This window comes from Nilaparvata lugens, chromosome 4, assembly GCF_014356525.2.
Source record: "Nilaparvata lugens isolate BPH chromosome 4, ASM1435652v1, whole genome shotgun sequence".
Lineage (NCBI taxonomy): Eukaryota > Metazoa > Arthropoda > Insecta > Hemiptera > Delphacidae > Nilaparvata > Nilaparvata lugens.
This window is the reverse complement of record NC_052507.1, coordinates 19542267-19565964: the sequence shown is the minus strand read 5'-3', so window position 1 is coordinate 19565964 and position 23698 is coordinate 19542267. Positions and strand designations below refer to the sequence as shown.

At 34.3% G+C, this 23698-nt stretch overlaps 1 protein-coding gene across 1 annotated transcript; it reads right to left on the bottom strand.

Moving 5' to 3' along the window:
- Positions 1-718: 718 nt before the first annotated feature.
- On the bottom strand, positions 719-23162 carry LOC111050500 (E3 ubiquitin-protein ligase synoviolin). The gene is made up of 11 exons (XM_039426881.1): positions 23009-23162; positions 18163-18315; positions 17346-17394; positions 15310-15540; positions 13513-13612; positions 12457-12599; positions 10578-10826; positions 6714-6851; positions 4763-4958; positions 3326-3502; positions 719-1757 (listed from the first exon to the last, which is right to left on the bottom strand). The coding sequence occupies exons 1-11, from the start codon at positions 23069-23071 to the stop codon at positions 1613-1615; spliced, it is 1644 nt and encodes a 547-aa protein (XP_039282815.1). The 5' UTR covers positions 23072-23162; the 3' UTR covers positions 719-1612.
- Positions 23163-23698: the final 536 nt, after the last annotated feature.

Below are 23698 nucleotides of genomic sequence, written 5' to 3'. Positions count from 1 at the left end.
TACAATCGATTGTGACGCTTTGATGCTTTCCATATAGATAAGTGATAGTAGTTAATGATATACGTAATTGAATTTGCAGTGATTGATTCACAAAGAAGCTTCTGTTGAAAGACAGGATATTAATCGAAACATCAAGTTCTACTTCAACTTATCAGCTACATTGTCTGTTCATCGAAAGGAGACAAAACATAAAGTTTGAATTTGAGTAAGTATAAAAGTGATGACTCATATAAAATTATTTTTTGTTTATTTCATACTAATACCTATTATAAACTTATTTCAACTATAAATAGCTGATATTAGTCTTATACTCACACAAGCGCAAACGTTATGTTTTGTCACTCCTTTTGATGAACAGACTATAGTTATTTATTAAGCTATGTTATCAATTTATCCGGTCATTGCTTTATAGTCATGTTAACTGTATCTTTTCAAATGGAATACGAATGTGTACCGTTCTTACCATAACCACAAATATATTCACATCCAATTAAAATATATTTGTGGCTATTGTAAGTTCATATTCGTTAATTGTTGTCGTTTCTACAGCAGATACTCACGGCCGTGGAATACAGTTCTTCCCAATAGACTAAGGTGCTTCTAATCTAAAACAGCTAGGCAGACTTGAAGACTATAAGACTATGTTGTAAAATCTCAAAATTATTAGATTTTGATCGCATAATACGATGTTGTAAAGAAATGGGAATTTATTCCAGAATGAAGTTTCCAACATGATATATTGAACAACCAACAAAAATTTAATACGCTTACAAATGCACTTCCAAATCACAAGTGTCATAATATTTTATTTATTTACAAATCAACTCATCGATATCAACAACTAGTCTTTAAAATTGATAAGAATCACAATTAAAATGAAGAACTGAATAGATTCAATCATTTCAAAATGAGAATAATAATTAATAAAATCAATGCCACTGATCTTTTATATAAAGCATTTCAAACTTAATTTCTAATCAGTAGAAGCAAGATTTAAATTGATGATATAGTAACAGTGGAAACATATTATAATACAAGAACAAAATTGCGATCACAAATTGTGAAGTTTGTTTATGATATTAATTACAACATTTACCTGTATAATGAATATATACAAAAACAATAGCCTGATTACAATTTCAAATAGGCTAATAAATATGGAGTAGGGAGGATAATTTCCATCACAGAAATTATTTAGGCGATATTATTTACAAAAGTGGAACACACAGTAGAACAAAAAGAAAATAGAGTATCATTTATTAATACATTATTCATAAAATGTTTGAACGACCTCAACATGATTTCTTATTCATTGTTTGTAAACTTACTAGCAGTATTGCACTTTCTTTTGCTGCTTTTCCTCGTTGTAATGTATAAACTTTTCGACCTTTCGTAAGCTTTGGTTAACAATAGAAAGATCATGTTAATGTTGATCAACCACTATATAACAAAGATGCGTTAAATTATGTGGTGCGTGATGTCGATAAAAATGTTCGGCAAAATTATTTGGATGAAATTTGTAACAGTTCTTTGCAGAGAGAGAATTCAGCGCATCTCATCACAAACAGAATTCACACAATTATGGAATGCAAACAGACTAAAGTAGTGGTGTTTAGTCGGATGCGAATTTTTGCAGTCTTCTTCTGCGGGCTTCCTCTTGCTCGGGAGTTACTAATGGAGGCGGTTGCGTCACTGACGTTGGTGAGGCTGCTGAGGACGTCGACGAACTGCTTGCTTCTTCGCTAACAACACCAACCCTGGAAACCACACAAAGTAAGATTTACATTCAATTCAAGAACTGAAGTACTAGTATACACATAATAGTTTTGCTTATTATTCGAAATAACTATTTATAGACACCACAATATGTGCTTGTGTATTTTTGTAAGTCAATACGTTTCATTTGATATGATAGCAATACTATTGCTTACATACGGTATATACCAGGTGCGTCAGAGAAACTTACTTATTTGAAAAAAATCCCGCACGGTAAATTTATCTTGTTGAGGGGCAGGAGGGTGCGTATCAGGAGGAGGGAGTTCCCAAGTTTGTTCCTCTTATAAGTCAGTAGCCATCATTCTCTGGTCTCGAGAGCAGCGGGCCCAGAAATGTACTTCAACGGACCATCAGAACTCCGGAAAATATCGAAAGAGTGAGGCAGTCACTTGTGCGTTCTCCCCGGCGTTCTGCTCGCAAACAAGCAGTTGCTATGCAGTTGCAGACGAATTCTCCATAAAGACCTTCAATTTCATCCCTATAAATTGGCTGTTGTTCAAGAATTAACTGAATGCGATTTTGTTTCCCGTCAAAATGCATGTGAAATGCTGATTGACAACTTGCCTGAAGACGCGGTCGTCTGTTTCAGTGACGTGGCTCACTTCCACATTTCCGGCTGCGTCAACAAGCAAAACATGCCTTATTGGGGTGGTGTAAACCCACGTGAGCTTCACCAGAAGACACTTAATTGTGAGCGAGTTACTGTCTGGTGTGCAATGTCGTTAATGGGAATAATTGGTCCTTTTTTAAAGAAAATGCACGCGCAGTTACTGTTAATGGAGCTCGTTACAGAAACATGATCGAGGAATTTTTTCTTCCAAGACTCAAAGAAATGAACGTAAGGAACGTGTGGTTTCAGCAAGATGGTGCCACAGCACACACTGCTCGAGATTCAATGAATTTGTTGCGACAGCATTTCCCGACCGCCTGATATCTCTCAGAGGCGATCTCCAATGGCCGGCGCGCTCTCCAGATTTGACACCATGCGATTTCTTTTTATGGGGTTACTTGATATCCCTGGTTTATGTCGATTGACCACGTACCATAGCACCCCTCAAGAACAACATTTGTGACGCCATTGCCAACATATCGATTGATATGCTGCAAAGAGTGGATACAAATTTCAAAAATAGACTTCATCAGTGTATGCGCAATGGGGTCACCATTTATCCGATGACATTTCAAGACTAAATGTAAAAAATAGGAATATTTTATTCTCAAATAAAACTAAAATTAAAAAAATAACTAAAATGATTTTGTTTTTATTGACCTAAATAAGTAAGTTTCTCTGGCGCACTCTGTATTATCACTATACATATATACATATGTGTGAGACTTAGCTCGTATATAAACTCGCATTAGCACTATTCTTTATTTCAACATTCCAAGTTCTCAGGCATGTATGGTCGATAATCATAATAGTCAGTTCATTTACAGATTTCTACAATGGCTTTCCATCTATTCAATATATATTTTAATTTTCAACTGATGTCGATTTCATCGAAGTTTATTCATTTGCTTCACTTTCAGACAATCAGAGTTAACTTACTTGGAAGTTGATGGCTGTGGAGATGATGCTGAGCCTGAAGTTGACGGTGTATCGTTATTTGAGCTAACTGGTGGAGTTGTCTGCAGTTGCTCTGTAGCGTTTTCTGATGTGGACGTTCCTGCTCTATCAGGACCAGTGGTCGGTTCAGAGGTCGGCGTGCTTTGATTTGGCATACTACTACAATTCAAACAACAACATATTTGTAAATATCTTACTGAAATTGGGCTTGCAGTTCAACGAGCAAGGAAAGTTGTGTGACTGTACCACACGAGATTTTTAATAATTCACTCACATGTTTCAACAGTGATGTCATTTTCAAGTGAGTCAGTAAATGAATTATTTCACTTGTAAATAACATTACTATTGAAACATATTGTGAGTAAAAAATTTAAAAAAGGGCACTTGGATTTTTTATTTTCATTTCTTGATTAAATCATCAATTATACTGGAGACTGATTAATGAATTTGATAATAATATTGACATTGCGCATACTGGTACTGATGAATGAATGATTATAATAACTAATCTTCTACGCACTTTAAAATTGCAAAAAATATTGAATGAACTACCGAATACGCTTTGAGCATTTAAACTAATTCCATCTAACAAATATATTTGTGGAAACTCTTTCTTCTAAGTGTTAAATATCCATGTTTTTCATTATGTATGTCACGTTCTGTGTTCTAATTCCACTAATGGCACAGCTGACAACCTTAGATTTGAGAATATTGGGGTTCACCTACATCCGAATCTATGTTCTTAGAAGTAAATGTAGAAATTACTTTTTGTTATTAACAATTCTAGATGATCTATTACAATATAATGGAAAAGGGTCTTTGACAAATAATATAATTTGGAAAATCATAATTATCCTCCTTTTATAGATTCTTTAAAAAATTAAGCTGATCAAAGAAGTCGAGGTAAATCGTAATATTGAGAACTGTATCCAAATAATAGCATAAACATGAAAAATGCTATACAATAGTCTATATTATAAAATATACAATTTCCAGTATATAGTTTGCATTTACTTTAGTATAAAGTTTAGCATACACAAAGTGCCACAACCAGTGAAATTTATTATATAGATACATAATAGATGAAAAACAAGAATTAAAACCAGGAAAACTTTTATTTAAAGGATAAAATTTCAAAAATTTAAAACGATACATGATAATTTTTTTTTGAAATATCAAGATTATATATGAACGGTTTTGTGAAGTTCTTTGATAAGATCTCAGCTCGATAACACAGATTCTTTATCTTGACTGAAAAGAAAATTAAATAGTTTTATTAATTTCAAATTATTTTCAAATACATTTGAGATTAAAATACCAGTTGATGTTTCAATGATGAGTTTATCATACATTAGTATTCCTATCATTAGTGACCAGCCTAATGGGACCCTTATATGAAGGAAATACTTTTAAACTAACCTATTTTGTGCTGCAGCAATAGCGGCTGACTCGGAGTACTGACGCATCAGAACAACAGACGCATCCAACATCATCTGAATGTTTCTCAAGCACAGCAGACGCGCTTCCACGCCTTCCCTGGCACTGCTCTCCATTCGGCGCACTTCCTCATCAGACAAGCCTGAAAAGTCTCTCGGGGGAATCGGTGGAGGAATATCTGCAACACAATTTACAAGCTTTCAAATCAAATGAAATTCATAGAACGATTATTGTAATGAGTCGATAAAAATATCAATCATATTGAACCAGAATAGTTGTTCAACTATTTTGAATATGAAAAGATTATTGTGAATAAGTTGATGAAAAATAAATCAGTTGGGGCAGAATTTACTGATGATTTTGAATAGCAATCAATTTAGCAATTGAACTTTTCATAAAGGGCACAAAATCAGGTAGTAATGGGGGCCACATCAAATAAAGAAAGTGTCCCACACAATGTGCCTCAAGGTTCAGTACTTGACCCGCTGCTGTTCCTGTTAATGATAAATGATTTGCACCTGGATGGTTCTAGCTTGCTTTTTGCTGATAACACCACAATCATTGGTCAGGGCGGACGGCCCAATGATGCCCAATTCAAGGCTTATGCACTCTTCTCTGAGGCCAAGAAGTGGTTCGCCAATAATAAACTGAATTTGATTGATACCAAGACTCAGGAGATTGCGCGTACTCTCAGCAGAACAGATATTCTTGATGCTGAGCATGTGACGTGACGTTATTTGGTTTTAATATTGATACCAAACTATCATGGGAGTCACACATCACCAAGGTTTGCAAAAGATTTTCTAGAATTGTCTATCTGCTCTGGAAGATGAGAGGGCTGCTTAGTGTTGAACGCCTGCTGATGGTGTACTATGCAGTATTTGCCAGCCACATTCAGTATGGCACCTTGATATGAGGGCATTCGGCACATGTGGGGAAACTCCTGCTCCAAAAAAGGTACTCTGTGTAATGATATTGAGTGAGTATAATGAGTACTGCCAGCCCATATTCCAGAATTTAGGCATCCATACAGTTCATGACATGAACATACTGTCATGGCTCCTACATGTTGGGAAAAACATCTGCACTTTTTCCAGAAGAGAGCAAATTCTTTAAATGGAACTCGAGGAAGGGTTAACTTGGATGTCAAGAGTAAATAACAGTTTTCCGGTGTTGGCTGTGCGAATGTTCAACTGCCTGCCAGAGACTCAGTTAGTGCGCGCCCAGTCAATGTATTCGAGAACTCATTGGAAAGACCTTCTTTTAAGAAAACGATTTTTAAATTGAAACTTTGCTGGACTGTGACGCTGGCTACAGTTTATATATTATGTTTTTAATTACTTGACACCATCTATCCAGGAAGACCAGATCTTGATCACGACATTGGATATTTGGAAAATATACAAAACACTTGGGTAAAACAGTACTTGTTGATCAAGTCCGTCTAGCATTTATATGAATCAACTGTAACCTTAATACCTACGCACACGTTTTCAACTTATTTAAGCATCGGATGATAGCCATATGAGTTCCAGATTTGTGTAAATGTAAAGCCACTTTTAAACCAGACTTGTCAATAGGATGTTGTTGTGAAAAATATTTTTTTTTCAAAAAAGTTGTAAATTTTTTCTGTAGGGGAAATGTTAAATGTTGCCTGATTTTTTATAAATTAACAACAAATTGCCAAAATTTGTTGACAACTCTGGTGTACAAGTGGCTTTACTTATTGGTTAATGATGAAAGTGTAATGTTCCTATCTAGACTCTCAAGTGGGCTTTTGGTAAAAAGAAAGAGCTGTTTTGGGAGAAGCTAGACCAAATTCATAGGTCAATATTAAAATTTCGATAGTTTTTGTCAAAATTTAGACATCGACAATAGACTGGGAAATAAGTTAAACACTTGATTAGCCGCTTAAAAAAATTAATGTACTCACTGAACGGCATAAATGGCGGAAATGGTGGACAGAAGAAGGGCATTCCAGGGCCTGGCATTGCTCCAGCTGCTCCGGGTGCCTGACTGCCAGCGGTACTTCCACTGCTTCCAGCGCCCTCATTCAAATTGCCATTCTCTCCTGTGTCAACGGAAACAAATAAGTAGACTAAACATCACAGTAAACAAGATCATCTTAACACATTTGTTCTAAATAAATTGAATAAAATTTGATACAAACATCATACAACTTGTAAATTTATACTTACAATAGCAAAAAACGCCAATTGATAAACTTAATAATTGTAGCATATGAATACTGAATTAATTTACTTATATGATCAATTAAATAAATATCAATCAAAATATTTTCCTACATTGCATCATTATAGTTGACCAATAAGAGCAAAACACTAGAAAAATGCAGAATTGAAACATGTGTTAAATTTGAATAGAGAATTAATCATAATCATAGAAAAATCAAGCATCTGGAGCGATTTGATAGAAAAGAGCTCATGTTATTATAATTTTGAACTGAATTGAAGTTTTAAAATAAATTTGTCAGTTAATTTGCAACATTAATCAAGATATTTACATTACAGAGATTAATGATTTATTTTTTGATTCAAAATACACTATAGAATTAATTAAAATGATTGAGGAAAGAATTTATAAATTGAAAACCAAATTAAATAAAAACAATTCTCTCACTAAACGTTTGTCGGTGATTATCGAGTATTAAAATACTCATGAATGAGAGGTGGAAAACATAATTTGAAGAGGCATTCCTATGCAAATATCTCCACGTGATGGTAATCCAAGATGGTAGATTTTATATTTCCATGTTTGTTAATAACATATCGTCCACAAACGGGGATCAATAGGGTCAATTAGATTAGATTAGGGTCTATTAGATTAAATGAGTTGCAAGAAACCGGGCCAAAGTCTTTCTTTAAATGAGTAGTTGAATAAAGCTCCATGATCAAATGTGTGACTTTAACCGATTGGTTGTTGGTTCAATATTTTTCACTTCAATAAAAATCATTCATATTTTCTCCACCAATAGATTTAAAAATTCATCACCATGGATTTGTATCACTAATTTATTATAATTAATCATAATATTCCATTTTTGAACATCTTAAAATAATTATAAATGTCGTTTTATTTTTTAGTTTTCAGTTATTTAATATGACTTACAAAATATGCTTACAGGATATCTTAGAATTAGACACGGATCTTTTGTAGGATGACTAGAAAACAAGCATTCTAAAGCACTGGCCACACCAACGTCTGCTAGAGGTAGCGAGCTCGCTCCCGCGGTGGTAGTTCAGGCCACACCAAAAAACGTCCGCTAGCGATTGGTTTTGTTTTTGTTTTGATGAGTGTGGTTCTCTAGACGTGTGAGTCTCGGTATCATGCGCATGCGCTACCGAAGGCAAACTTTTAAAGCCTTGTACACACGTCCGTACAGATTCGCGCGAACAATCGTATGTAAATATGCCTCAACATTCACTGTACGTCCTTGTGGACGCGATCCACGTATGCCTCGGCATTCAAAAAGCTATCTGATTTGCAGACGACACGAAGACATGGTAGATGTAGATTTTCCACAACATGACAACAATGGCGTCATTCCATCATTGAAGATAGTTATCACAAATTGCAGCAGTATCATTTTATTTCAATGACTTACATAATAAAATCAAAAATAAAACTTGACAAACGATGTTGGTGGGTTGAACGATTGTAGGTTGAAGTAAGGAAATAAATTGCTACATGACAAAGATTGACAATTCAAACTTTATTAGGTTGTCAAAACATTATCTTGTTAATATACTGAATCTAATTCAACTAGTTATCTAAACAATAATGATATCATCATGAGGGAAGCAATAACTCCACAAGAACGATTGGCTCTAGCTTTGAGATTCTTGGCATTAGGCGATTCATTTGTTGGTTTCCAATATCTATTCTGAATCTCAAAAAAAGAAAATTTCTACAATAATTCCAGAAGTTTTGATGACCTAATCAAAGCACTTAACACTGTCTCACAAAATTGACAGTCTTCTTTAAGGAAATTAGCCATAAATTGAATCAAATACTAAATTGCTGCCCATTTTAAACTAACTCTGCTCATACACATGACAAAACAAGATCCTCCGAAAGATTAGCTTCAAGATTTACCTTTAAGGGAATACTAGTTCAAAGTTTGAATAAATCTCTCTATAGATAGCCTAGCTATCTAAAACGTATAATATCATATTGAAGATTACAATTTTAATTAACAACTCTGATTGATAACATGAAACAAACACAAGATGATTTGATAGCCACAGTAAAATAATATTTGAGCTATACTTTCTTGTAGGAACCCTTTAGAGAAGCTTTTTTCACTTAAATTATGCAGTTCTAAATTTGTTAATCATGATACAAATTATATATTCCATGCATGTTTCTATTTAAATATTTGACAATCCACATATCCTACAAAATTACAAAAATCCTACAATTTACAATTAGTTATTGGATCACAATTTGATTTGTCATTCATTAACCTAATTCATTGGAATTAGGTTATGACGCCTTCAATGTTTACGTTTTGCCTCACCCGTATGGCAAAATCGCGTCCACACGTACATTCAATGCTCGCCCGAGGCGCCTTTGAGCACGCCAAAATACCGACAGGGTTCCGGTTCGCCCACATGCCTCAGCGAACAGTGTCCACACGTGCAAATGCAAGCCCATACACGTATGCTCACCCGAGGCAAACGTACGTGTGTACACCGTTTAAAACTCGCTTTCCATGTTATTCAATTGTGCAGGCCAGACCGAGCTCGCTACCTCGGCGGTAGTACCACCAGCAGACGATTCAAAAGTTCGCCTGGCACGGCGAAGTGAAAATACCGCCGAGGTACTCCCTCTGCGGGAGCGAGCTCAGTGTGGTCTGCTCAATTTAATAGCATGGAAAGGCGAGTTTGGTGTGGCCTGGGCTTAAGGAGAGGAGGGAGAGTTCTATTCATTATTGTTTCGCAAAGATGCACAAAAGAATTGTATTAAAACTAGTAAAGTATGCCATAGCCTGTGCAAACTTTAGTTTACAACATTTCTGTCATGGGCTACAGCGCTGCCAGATTTCACAGAATCCAATGAGCTAATCGTGTGAGATAATGAGCGAAAAAGAGAGCATATGCCTTGTAGATAGAATCAGCATAAAGACGGCAACCGTGAGCTCCTATTGTTATATTACAATAACATTGGCCATGAAGCCCCGGGCTGCAATCTAAGGTTCGCACAGATTATAGTACACTAGTAATGTAATATTATATTATCTTACGTCACATGGACGGGAAGGGGCCTTTTGCAAGCGATAATGATGTTTCTACTCGAGGCGTTAGCCGAGACTAGAATTTCATTCGAGCACTGCAGAATGATGTTTCTACTCGAATTTCATTCGAGCACTGCGATAATGATGTTTCTACTCGAGGCGTTAGCCGAGACTAGAATTTCATTCGAGCACGTACATTATTTTTTGCCATATAATCTTTTTGTCATGGTCATACAATTTCAGCTGTTTTACACCCATGAAGTCAAGCCGGTAAACAGCTGATTGTAGAACAAATAAACATATGATTCTCATTACAGCATAAGTATAACATATATACTATACTGTAATAAAACCATATGTTTTCTTTACAGTCGATTATGCTATATATTTATTTGTTCTGCAAACAGCTGTTTACCGGCTTGATTTCATGCATGGAAAACAGCAGAGATTGAATGACTATGACAAAAATAATATTATTCACCAAAGTAAAAGTATAATAATGGTTTACTAGAAGTAAATGACATATTAAAAGTAGTGTACCTGGTTGTTGATTAGGAACGGGAGGCGGCGGCCAGGCAAAGTTGAAGGGTGGCGGAGGCGGCTGAGGGTGGGGATGGGGCGGTGGCTGTGGCTGGGGAGCAGCCGCGGGGCGGGGAGGGGTGGCGGTGTTGGCCCCCGTCGGGGAGCGCAGAATGTTGAGTCGACATGTGGGACAGGTCTGCTGGCGCTGGAACCACGAGCGCAGGCACGAAGTGTGGAATATGTGGTTACACGGCAGTTTTTTCGACGCTGAAAACAAACCAAATCAACGTTTCATTATTTACACATGCTCCGTAGCAATCAAAATATTGTTATTCACAAAAATCAGCTACTCAATTACTTATCTTCTTCTGGCTTTACAGCTCGATGTGAGCTTTAGCCTCTCGCACAAGAGCCCTCCACACATCACGGTCACATGCCTTTCGTCTCCATGCTATTATCCCCATCTTCCGGAGATCATCATCCACTTCATCACTCCATCGGTTTTTAATTACTATTCCATCATCTTAATCAACCATTTCCTGATCTTAGGGTGGCCACTAACGACAGGACAAATGTGTTGAACCTGTGTTTACACACTGCTATTACAAAGCTATTTCCTCATCTAAGGGGGGCTGATAACAGGAGGACAAGCGCGTTGATCATAAATGTATACACATGAATGTTGTGTCATCAGTCTTTGAACAAAAAACAGCATCTAACATGAAATAAATAACCAATAACAATAGCCGACATGTGTTTGAAACACACTTTGATATACAATACTGTCTTAAAGGTTGAGGCATTTTGTTTTGAAATGAATATTTGAATAAATTTACTTATTGTTGAGAAATTTGGTTGAGATACGAGACAATGGGCCATATGAATAAAATCAGAGCATATGCTCATGAGCATGAGCATGGAGCATAAGGTTTTGCTCATGAGCATTAGGTCATTTAAGCATTAAAGCATTAAGCATTTGCTCATTTCTATATGAATAAGCTTTACCTTATACTCTTACCTCAGGCTCCTGAACTCTGGAGCAAATGCTCACGTATTTTAAAGATTTTTCATCAGCTGATTCGCCTTTGTGGCCTTACTTTGTTTTTATAGTTCAAGTAAGCGCTAAATATGCAAGTATAGACACCGCTTGTGTTTGATCGTCTTCTCTGTTCTCTATCCATGAATTGAGTTTTAGGTTGAGTTCTGAATTTTGAAATAATATCGAGGAAACAGTTCAACGTTTTGTATGAGTTAGGTTTTGAAGATGAACAGCATATAGAACGACTAATAAACTATAAGCTAATGAATTATAAATAACTTATTTATACGCTGTCAGTCGGCCACTGAATGTAATTGACTGGCATCGTGTAAACTGGCGTTACCAGTTACTTGAAAGACCAGTTATGACTGATTAAACACTGAGTTGACGGACAGTCTACAAAATCAGTCATAACCTATAATATAAAATATTATCCTTATGATGCATTTTAGAGAGACTTGTTGGTTTTGCCTCTATTAAATAATAAAATGTCTTTATTTAGATTCAACATTCAAGTAGTTCTCTATTCCAACTGGGAACACAGTTCTAAAATGATATTTTGTAAAACATATCTTGTCATCAGGAATCGGCAACAATTAGAAGGACAACAGTCCTGCTATAAAATATGAGTCGATCTGGTGTCGTGTAGTCCAGTAATCCAATCTTCTGTTGTTTCAAGTCTTTTGGTTTAGTAACAATATTGCTAATAGCTCCATTCACTATCATTCTGGTACTCCTGAAATCCTCATTAGCCTACATTCTCTCAAGTCGTGGAATGTAATGCATTATAATAATACTTTATCAACATTGGAATGTTAATAGTATGCAAGTGTATATGATTCATTAGTATGAGCTTACCAGTTAGCATTTCTTCTCTGCAGATAATGCACACGTTATCAGCAGCTGCAAGTTCTTCGGGTGTCGCATCAGGATACAAAGTATTCATATTTCGTATAGCTCTTCTCGAAAGAATAACATCGTTGAATGCCTTCTTGAATGCTCTGAAAAAATTGATCCGATTTTAGGGTTAAATATTTTCAACTCTTCATAATTCTCCATAACTCATGCCCTAAACGATAAAAATATTGCCTTGATAATCGTCATTCAGATAATAGCACACTATAAATAAAGGAGACAATAGCACACTATTATGTTACAGTATAAAGGAATGATTGACGGGACTTGTTTAGCTCGTGAAACACTAAGCTCAAATTTATTTTTAATAATGGTCCGGCATTATTCAAATTATGATATGATTGGGTATTACTCGCTCTACCACCTGGAGCCAGGACAGGCTCCTCATTTTTACTGCACTATTATTTAAATTCAATACATCCAACAATGATAGTCAATCCTGGTGATGCTTATTCATAACTATTTCTATCATGACAATTTCTATCCAAATTTGGGAAAGGAACAATTGTGGGCTTTAAGCTTGTTATTCCTTTCCCAATCATTCATAGATCAGAATGATATTGTATCTATCAATGTATAAATAAATAAATATGATTAAATAAATAAACTAACGTAAACCTCAGGATATCTTCATCAATGAAGACTGATAATTTTTGGGAAGTGGCGGTTGCAGTATACACAGTGTATTATTTAAAATGTGTGTGTTTTTTTTTAATTTTATTTAATGCTGCAGTCTGAGAATGTCTTGTGCAATATTATGAGACGACTATGATTGGCAGTAGTTTTGTGTAGCCTGCTTACTCAGGAATGACATCAGAGTATAAATTATCTCCAATGTGATGTCAATGTGACGTCTCAAAATATTCAAAACAGCATTTCAAATAACGAATTTAGATAATTAAACCAGCGATATACCCACTCGGCTGCAGCCACAACTTCACTTACTTGAACCTAACAGACTTGAAATTTTACAAAAGTAAATAAGTCACATACACTCACCTCATAGTGTAGTACATTGGCCGGAAAGCAAACAGTGGAAGCATTGAGATTCTAAACATAATGGCCAAAAACATTATGTATAAAACAACCTTGAAAAATCCTGAAACAGAAATACACAAAGAGAATTGATAACATAATAAATAACTATTTCAATAACGCAAGGTGGCCAAAAAATGGCCCGTTTTCATATATTACTACAAAAAGATAATTAATTTCAAGATGCATCATACCGTTTTAAAAATTGTTCCTTAACCTTCCGGTAGTCGCGCCCTACTCAATCACACGAGCAGTCGCGTGTTGTATTTTTTACAACATCCAATTTTCCAAGTGTTATGTACTCTGTTTACTGTCAAAACATATTAATTTTATAAATACTTTTTCCATCTTCTTGGATTATTTTACGCCTATGAACATTTGGATGATCACCATTTCATAGCCCAATAAGGTACATCAAGCAAAACCATCAATTCTGTGTTATTGGTTTGTTTACATTCCCCGTATACAGTCTTTCCCTCCCTATCTTATGCACAGTGCGACTTATGCACAGTCGCGACTAAATGGCACCTAAAGACTAAACCATTGCTCGGTTGATACTCAGTGGAGTGATGGGGGGAAAGTTTTGGAATGCATAGGTGACTCATTCACTGATACCACCCCATTCAATAGTTTTGTGTAGCAAAAAACTGACACTGTTGTACTTTTTACAACAGCGCGACTGCCGGAAGGTTAATCAAGGTAAGAATGCGAAAATTAATAATAATTCATTATACAAAAAACTAAGCGAATAAACATATAATAAAAAATCACAAAAGATATTTGAGAAACATCTCAAAATACTTGACAATTTTTAGTCGCTATCAATGGAGACTAAAATCGAAGTCTTTCGTGACTTTAATCCATTAAGTTTTAATTGACGGTTGCCTATATCAATTCAAATTGACTCCCGTGAATATTAAAAGCATCATAATTGTTATTAGTTGCCATAGAATAAGTCGACTTTGGTAGGCTATGCATTATTCCCAAAGTAGAATATTCATGAGCAAACATACATTTTAGCAAATTCCATCTAAATAACTGCCCGCAGAGCGTGATAGATTTGATGATATAACTATTGTTATCAATAATAATACACTTTTCACAATAATAATTCTAAAATATTAATTTATATTATTATTAGTATTTAGCGTATGGCAGATACACAACAAATATATAGCTCAAGAGTCTCAAATGCCTATATATACACTGTATATTTTCAATTTCTTTGAGATGTTGTGTGGTTTTCGGTCAGGAGAACATAAGTTTGTCTGACCGCCATCATTTGCTACTGGTCCATTTAGCGTTACCCAATGATAATAAATTATAATTATTTATTGATATATTATGTTTTATAAAAATCTATGAATTCAGGGCTACTTTGTTGTATTTATAAAATAGAATTATAGTACCCTTTAAAATCAATAAAATAATAAAACAAGAATACAAATTGTAATGTAACTACTAGTTTCGGTGATCACACCATCGTCAGGTTAGAAAACATTTATTTTTAACCTATTAAAAATAGGTATTTATTATTAGGTATAAAGGTATTTACTATGTTTTATTTTTATAACCTGCCGATGGTGTGATCACCGAAACTAGTAGTTACATTACAATTTGTATTCTTGTTTTATTATTTTATTGATTTTAAAGGGTACTATAATTCTATTTATAAATATTATGTTTTATATAATTATGATTATCTGACATTATAGTGATTTCTACTGAGGTGAATGAAATAACTATCTGATGGGAACTCACCCATAATCAGTTCGGTATATAGGAGAAAGACAGCCTTATTTTCCCATGGAGTTTCACTATTGAGATCAATGGTGTGGAGAACATATTTGATAGCAATGTTTATTATGATGGTCAACAAGATGGCGTACTCGAATCCGAACACCAATTGGACGGAGGCGCCCTTGGTGACAGTTGACAGGTAGGCGTGGCCAACTAGGTGCAAGTCCAGACATCCCAACATAGCTAGCAGAGCTGCAAAACAACGCCATTTTCATCATTTATTCATTCATTTTAATGATGCACGAATCTTATGAATCATTGAGATGGAAACAACTGGCTTAGTCCAGAACTGTTCCTTTCCCAAATTTGTATAGAAAGAGGTTAAAAATAATTGCATTTTTTATTTACGTTAACGAAATTATGGTGTGCCTCTAAGAAAGAAAATTGTAAAACAATGACATGTCACAAAGCTTGTAGTTCTTTTAAAGATCTAGTTGTACGAATTGGAAATTCCACTGATAGAATTGAGTTGTTCAAACAATATTGTTCTATTATCTGTGGTGATACTAATCACTTGTATACTCAGGCAAATCGATCCTTATCTTAGAACTACATTTGAAAATCCATCAACATAAGATAGCTGAGAAATACATACGTTTTGTATAGGCCTATACAAACCAAATCATTAAAAAAATAGTGTGAATCTTGTATTTTCTTCTCTAATGGATCAGAAAGACTGAACTACGAGAGCTGAACGTTTCTGAATTAGGCTAGCTTCACACGCATTCAGTTCGGTTCGTTTTCGGTTCGGTTCGGTTCGTTACCGAAAACAAATGAGGCTTTCATACAATCATGTCAGGTTTCAATTCGTACGGTTCTAATAAGGTATTTTCTTCTCAAACACAGCTGCGTTTGGATTTCCATAGTTCATGCTGGTATATTTGAATATAACAGCTGGTTTTAAATTGTAAGATGGTATTTCTTGAACAACAAAATTTTAAAGTTAATTAAAAATTGTGATTTATTTCTTTTTGATTATGTTAATTTTGGATGTTCAGAGAGATTATTTTTTTAAATTGAACTTGTTTTTCAACTTGTTTTGACACATGGTATATAAACTTCATCTCTTCTCTCCATTGATGAAATCATGTAATATTCGTGGAAAAAAATTCTCCCTGAGCTTTAATTTATATCTTTCATATTTTTTTAGAAAACTATTCGTTGAGAAAAAAATGTTCCTGTGAACTAACAGAAATGAATTGACCATATGATTTTGACTTGGAAAATTTCGAAACAGATAATCACGATATCAGGTTAAATAAAAACAAAAAAGGCAAGCGTATGTAAAAGACTTTGTTTTTCCTGTTTCCCTAGCAACGAATTCGAATATGATGAAACCTATTCGTGTCGAGGGGGCGTTCGGTGCTATGAGGTTGCTATTCGGTACCGAATTCAAACCGAATCATCGTTTCACACTTATCGGAATTTGCCGAAAACGAAACGAGCCAAACCGAACCGAAAGTGTGTGAAAGTAGCCTCTCACTAGCAAAAAATTGAAACCTGATGGAATTTATTAGAGTCACATTGGCGTTCGGTTCTATGCGGTTTCTATTCGGTACCGAATTCAAACCGAATTACCGTTTCACACTTATCGGAATTTGCCGAAAACAGACCGAAAACGAAACGAACCGAATGAGTGTGAAACTAGCCTTAAACTGCTTTCAGCGATTACAGAGAATAGGTGTAAAGAAGGGGCCGTCAAACCTACTTAAAGTACAATTTATCGTCTTACTAATCTTGGTAGACCCAATATCCTTGCACAGGATAGGATACTTGATAGGGACGGAAAAGCAGCATGCAGTTGTATGGAGTTGAACGTGAAATTGCAATCATCCTTTAATCTTCACGCAAAACAATCAGCAAACCACAATCAACCTTCACGCTTCAATAGCTTGGATAGAATGCTAAATTCAGTCCAATAACATGTTTTATCAACCAACAAAATAGGAATAAAGGCGGTGTTATAATTTTTGATAATATTGAAAGAGAATACTTACACACAACTCTGAGATGGAATAACCACGATATATTCGGACTTCGTTCCATCTGAAACAAAATTCCACATTCGTTTACAATACGTATCTGAAAGGTGAAACTTGGTAGTTTAAATATTCAAGTTTTTTCAGTGACTGGAAGATTGAATACAACTTGGTAACTCCTAAAAAGATTATTGATATTTGCTATTGTCCTAATTCACGGTTTCTGTAATCTCTCGTACCGTTGCACTCGTATGTCTCGTTCGCTTGTGGTTGGGTTACTATAACAAAAGCTTCATAAAGAGACAACTTTTTTAATGTATTAAAAATTTCAAAGCATCTTAGTTTCATAGGTAGAAAAGCAGAAGAATAAAATTGGAGAAATAGAAAAGTCGTAATGTGAAGAGAAAAAACTTATAATGCTCATTAACTTGACTGAACTGTAGATTTAACTTAGTACGATTCACTGTAGTAGGACTGAGGTGGTGATTATGAGAAGTTTTTATTCAATAATGACTCAAATTAATCACACAGACAGGAATACAGCAATATACGATTTGCTGAGTATTCTTATGAACATATTTCAACTTTTGAATAATAAAACCCGTTTGAAAAGTATCAGGCGACTTTCAATATTCGATTATTATTTGACTTCTCTATTATTTTTCACTTATTACTAGAGCCTGTAATAAGCGCACTGATTACGATTTTGACGATACAGTAATTCACTGTAAGGCTGTAATATCGAAGTTATTAAGTTTTTCAATCATTCAAAGAACTAAAATAGTTGAGCTAGGTTAGGTATTAGTTGAACATACAAAAAGTGACAAATACATACATAGTCAACTCTGTCCTCAGCTAACCAATGGAACGATTTCAGGAAGAGTAATACAGTGAAGAGTGCTACAAACTTCGGACTAAAATCATCTCTGAACACCGTGAAAGCGAGACATGTTTCAGTCATCGCATACCACGCTCTCTCCATCAAATGCTGCAACATTAATACAATAATAATCAGTACTATAAAATTACATATTTTAAAGATGAAATATATGATGCATTTTCAACATGACATTGACTTGAATAGCTTTATTATATACAATATTGATTATAATAAATGGCTTACCCGAAATTTTGCGGCTAAATATTCAAAAGAAGGACCTAATGAGATTTCATTTGGAAAACACATTATTGTCACGAGTTCAAGCAAGTTCTTTTACTGGTTGTTTTTTAATCACACAATAAGACTTATTAGCTTCGAGAGACTGCGCGCTCTTAAAGTCAAAAATCAATTCAATTACGGTAAGTTTGCTTTTCATCATAAAATGATATCGAGAGAAATAATTCCAATTGACTTACTACAAATTAATCACTTTACTAGGATATAAGTTTTGAACTTATTCAATACGAATATGAAATGGCTACATGGTTAGTTTATACCATCATTTACATTCGTATTTATTTTTCAAGAAAACCTAAAGTGTAGGATGCTGAACTATAGATGTCAAAATATATAATTCAAGGAGTTACATTACTAAAAGGTGTACCAAAATTATTATATGAGCCACTTTATTAAAGATTGAAGTTGAAGTAATTTTGGTGAAAAATTATTGAGGTTTAAATAGCCTCAATATGAATATTGAGATGAATATTGAATATTTAGGATGAATATTGAGATTTATCAGATGGTTTCATCAATAATTGTGAAGAGCATTATTTACTTTGCTATCATTATTACAGACTTGATTTGTTAAGGAATGATACGTTCCGTCAATTAGTAAATGAAATATGAGTTGAATATTTCAGAGAAAGATACTGTGCACGAATCGTTTATATCGTTATTGAATAAATGAGAGAATCGTTATTGAGCGTAGATGAATGAAATATGAAAAGATAATCAATAACTCGATTATCGCAGTTTTAATAGGTCATTTGCATAGAATGTGTAGATGAACGTCTCCTATTGATCTTGCACTCTATAATGTATATGAGCCAATAAACTATGCAAGTGCTGATGAACCTGGGCACAACAAAACTTGGCAGGTGTGCTACGCATTTATATTGCTCATTGCACAATAATTATTCACTATGGAATACGAATAAGTCACTCACAGTCAGTCAATTTCCCATAAAACTAAACCAAGTAAGAGCAACTTATTGATTACTAACAAATGTACGTAACAAATTATAAAGATGAATTAATACAGCTTACTGGAGATATTACTGATCGATTAGTGATATAGTTTCAAAATTTATTTTGTTATTCTTTTTGTTGGTTCGTTAAAAGCAAATTGATTCTATTAAGAATATTAATAATTAGCACGTATGATTTATTTTATATTAGAAGATATGCCAATAATGATTTTCTATATAAAAAATTTATATTATTAGTAATCGCGAATCAATTAAAAAAAAATTCTACAAACTTAACAACAAATAAATAAATGCTTGATAGTTTTTTTAAAACATTCATGAAACAATTATTAAGAATAAGAATAAGAATAAGAATGTTTTTATTCCTTCAAGCATTGTTTACATTGCAATTGGAAACGTCAAATAAATACACAGTCAAAACATGTAAAATATTACTAAAACTAGACATAAGTTGAGAATAGGCTAATTGATTTTCAACACAAACATATCAATATAATCGAGTACGGTAAGATCACATAATATTCTTATCTTCTAAAATCACAGAATATCTTCTAATTGAGGTTCTTCAAAGATTAATAAGGTTTTCATAATTAGGCAAAATCTTCCACTGTTACTTGATAAAAATCAGAAATAGAATATAAGGGGGTTTTCAAAAGGAGAGACTCTAAACAACATTTAAATTTTGATTCGTGTAAAACCCTAACCGAATATGGTAGTGCATTGAAAAGCTTTAATGATATGAGACTTGGACTATTTAATACCTTGCTTAATCTTGAGTAGGGTACATCAATTTTGGATTTGTTCCTAGTATTGTAGCTATGTATTTCATCCCTACAGTGGAACAAGCCTATCTTTCTCTTTACACTCATCAAGAGCCTGAAAACTACCATGCCATGCAAAGTCATGATTTTCTCTCCAACAAATAGAGGCCTACAATGATCCAAATATGCTGCACCAGAAATTATCCTAAGAGCTTTCTTTTGTAGTAAGAATACTTTCTGTGCATCTGGAGCACACCCCCATAGTTCCAGGCCATACAGAAACACACTCTGGAAGAAAGCAAAATAGCAAGTTCTCATGTATTTTTTGGGAACAGAGTCGCTGAGACTGCGTAACAAGTAAATTACCCTGGAGAGTTTTGAACATAAATTATCTATGTGAGAACTCCAGGAAAGCTTTTGGTCCAGTGTAATACCAAGAAGCTTAGCATTTTTTGCACCTTCACTAACCTGTCTCAGTGCAAGCAATAATATCTGGGTTTTATCTTTATTAAGCAGCAAACCATTTGCCTTGAACCAAACTGCAGCCTCATCCTGACACTTGTTCATTTTTTGTTGGAGAGTATTCAGGTCTTTATCTATTGTAATTATGGATGAATCATCAGCATAGCATACAACTTTTGATCCAATGTTGTACTCAATATCATTCATCATAACTATGAAAAGTAGAGGCCCAAGAATGGAACCTTGAGGGACCCCGTGAGGAACAGATAATGGATTTGAGAGATTGGAGTTTATACATACAGACTGACTTCTATTGTTTAAATATGATTTCAAAAGTTTAAGTGCCTTGTTGCGTACACCCAGATGATGGAGTTTCTTCGATAAAATATTATGATCGACAACATCGAAAGCTCGACTCAGATCGAATAGTACAACTCCTGTGAAGTTTTTATTGTCAAAACTATTTTCAACATCGCTCACTACAGAGGTGACTGCATCAACTGTAGACTTTCCTTTTCTAAAGCCAAATTGAGAAGTTGAGAACAAACCATTACTCTCGAAAAACTCGTACAATTGACCGGCAATAGCATATTCTAGAATTTTGCTAAAAATAGGTGGAATTGAGATGGGTCTAAAATTTTCAGGCAGATCTTTAGAACCTTTTTTATGAATAGGCACTGTTCTGGAATGCTTGAGTTTCAGTGGAAAAATGGAATCTCTTATACATGCATTGAAACAAGTTGTTAATGGTGCCAGTATGAAATTTATGACAGTTTTCATCATAGAGCTGGAGTGGTGATAAATATCTTTAGTTGAAGATGATTTCATTCTAGAGACTATATTAGCAATTTCCTGACATGACAATTCTCTTAGAACAAATTCATGCAAGGATCTAGGGGCAGAGGCCAGAAGCTCCTCAGCCAACACATTGGATGGATCAATAGAATCTCGCATTTTTGAGACTGATTTCACAAAATAGTTATTGAAATCTTCGGCTGAAACAGATGTTATACTAGATTGTGTTGGTTTGGAACTTTTTCTAATAACTTTCCAAGCAGCTGCACATTTATTATTGGCTGATTCAATAAAGTCTGCGTTGGATTTCAGCTGTGTCATTTTCAGCTCAGCTTTATACATTTTCTTCAAGTTATTATAAGTTAATCTGGCTGAGTCTGTTCTATTATTCTTGAACCTGTCATACGCAATGAGGACAAAACATCTCAAACTCTCCAAGGCAGGAGAAGTGAGGTGAGGTTTCTTCTTACTAGTACTAGATCTTGAATTACAATTAAATAGTGGAAAAGACTCAATAAACAATTCTTGAAACTTATTAAAAAATGAATTAAAATTACATTCAGCATTTCCATATATAAGAAACTCTCTCCAATCAACTGAACTGAGTCTACAACAGAAACTATCAAGTCCAGCATCAGTTATTGGTCTTGATTTAAATTTTTGAAGACTATTATTCATAGGGTTTTCACCTCTAGCCTGACTGGGAAAGATATCAGATTTTAGATAGAGACATAAAGCGTCATGATCACCCAAAGCAACAGGTTCTACTTTCACAGAGAATAAGTCAGGACTCAAGTCTGTAGCGATGTTGTCAAGTGCTGAGTCAAGTCTAGTAGCCTCGAAATTAGTAAGATACAAATTTACAGACTTCAAAATATTAACTAATTCAGATCTGTCTGGGTTTCTAGATAAAACAAAATTTAAGTTTCCTAAAAACTTAACCTATTCTGTATTTCCAGCGGCCAATTGTTCCTCCGCAATCAAAGTGCAGTAGAATATTTTAATAAATAAAAAATTGATTTACTGTACCTTTCTGAATTACTTAACATAGTGTCTATTCTAACTAGAATATGAATGAAAGATAAGTGTATTCTAGTCATATTACATACAAGTACCGTACTACTAAGTACTGTAGGCCAGAATACAATGTTTTAATTGGGTCTACACATAAGAGCTAGGTAAAATCGAGATAAAATCTATTATGCGGATTATCAGTGAAGCATCAATTAGTCCGGATAATCGGTGATCTACTGTGATTTCGACTCAAGTAACCCAACAATATCTTAATCGAACGTTTCATTTCTTATGTTTAAAAAAGACCAAACAATTAATGAATAGGAATCATGCGTTTTAATCAAGTATTCATAAAACGATTGGTGGTGCCAAAATATTGTAACAAATAATTTTGTTCGGTAACAAAATTGATGATAACAAACTACTCTAATCTCACAGTACTGATTTACAAGTAAAACGATAAAATATATATACATGAAGTATACAGATTCAACTCACCTCTAACTCAGCAGCTCGGAGCTCTCCAAAGAAAACTTTTCCCATCAATTTTCCAGTAAGCATTACTAAAATAAAGGCTTGAATATAAATTACCTGCAACAGAAATATTAATGGTTTCTATAAAACTAAAAAAAAAAAAACATTTATCTACGCTAGAAATGTAATCCACTGGAGTTTTTAAATCAATCATACATGCCTTTTCGTTTCAATGAATAATCCTACTCACAAATAGGCTAATATCTTATTAAATAGATATTTTAAAATTTGAACTGTTCAGCCTATGATTCATAAAAGTTTAGAACGGTACACATTTGAATGGATGGCGAGGAACAACCTTTAAGCACATAAAATAGAAAAGAGTTCTTCACTTCAAGCATCAAGTCTCTTCACTAATAGAAAACATGAAAAAGTATTCTTGAAATCATTGCTTTATGATTATTAATATAACATTTTCATGTATTAATACTTGAAAAGTTGAATAATAGCAGAGACAAATAATCTAGATTAACGGTATCTTCACTCTTCACTCCATGATAATAGAAAAAGATGTCTGTCCCTGGATGAAATTGTACTAGTATAAAAATGGTACTGTCTAGCATAGAATAATGGTACTGTCCCTGTGTGCCCGGATCCTTTGATGAAGGAGGTAGTGGGATAGCAGGCTGGGTTGCCAGTGGGATAGTGGTGTCC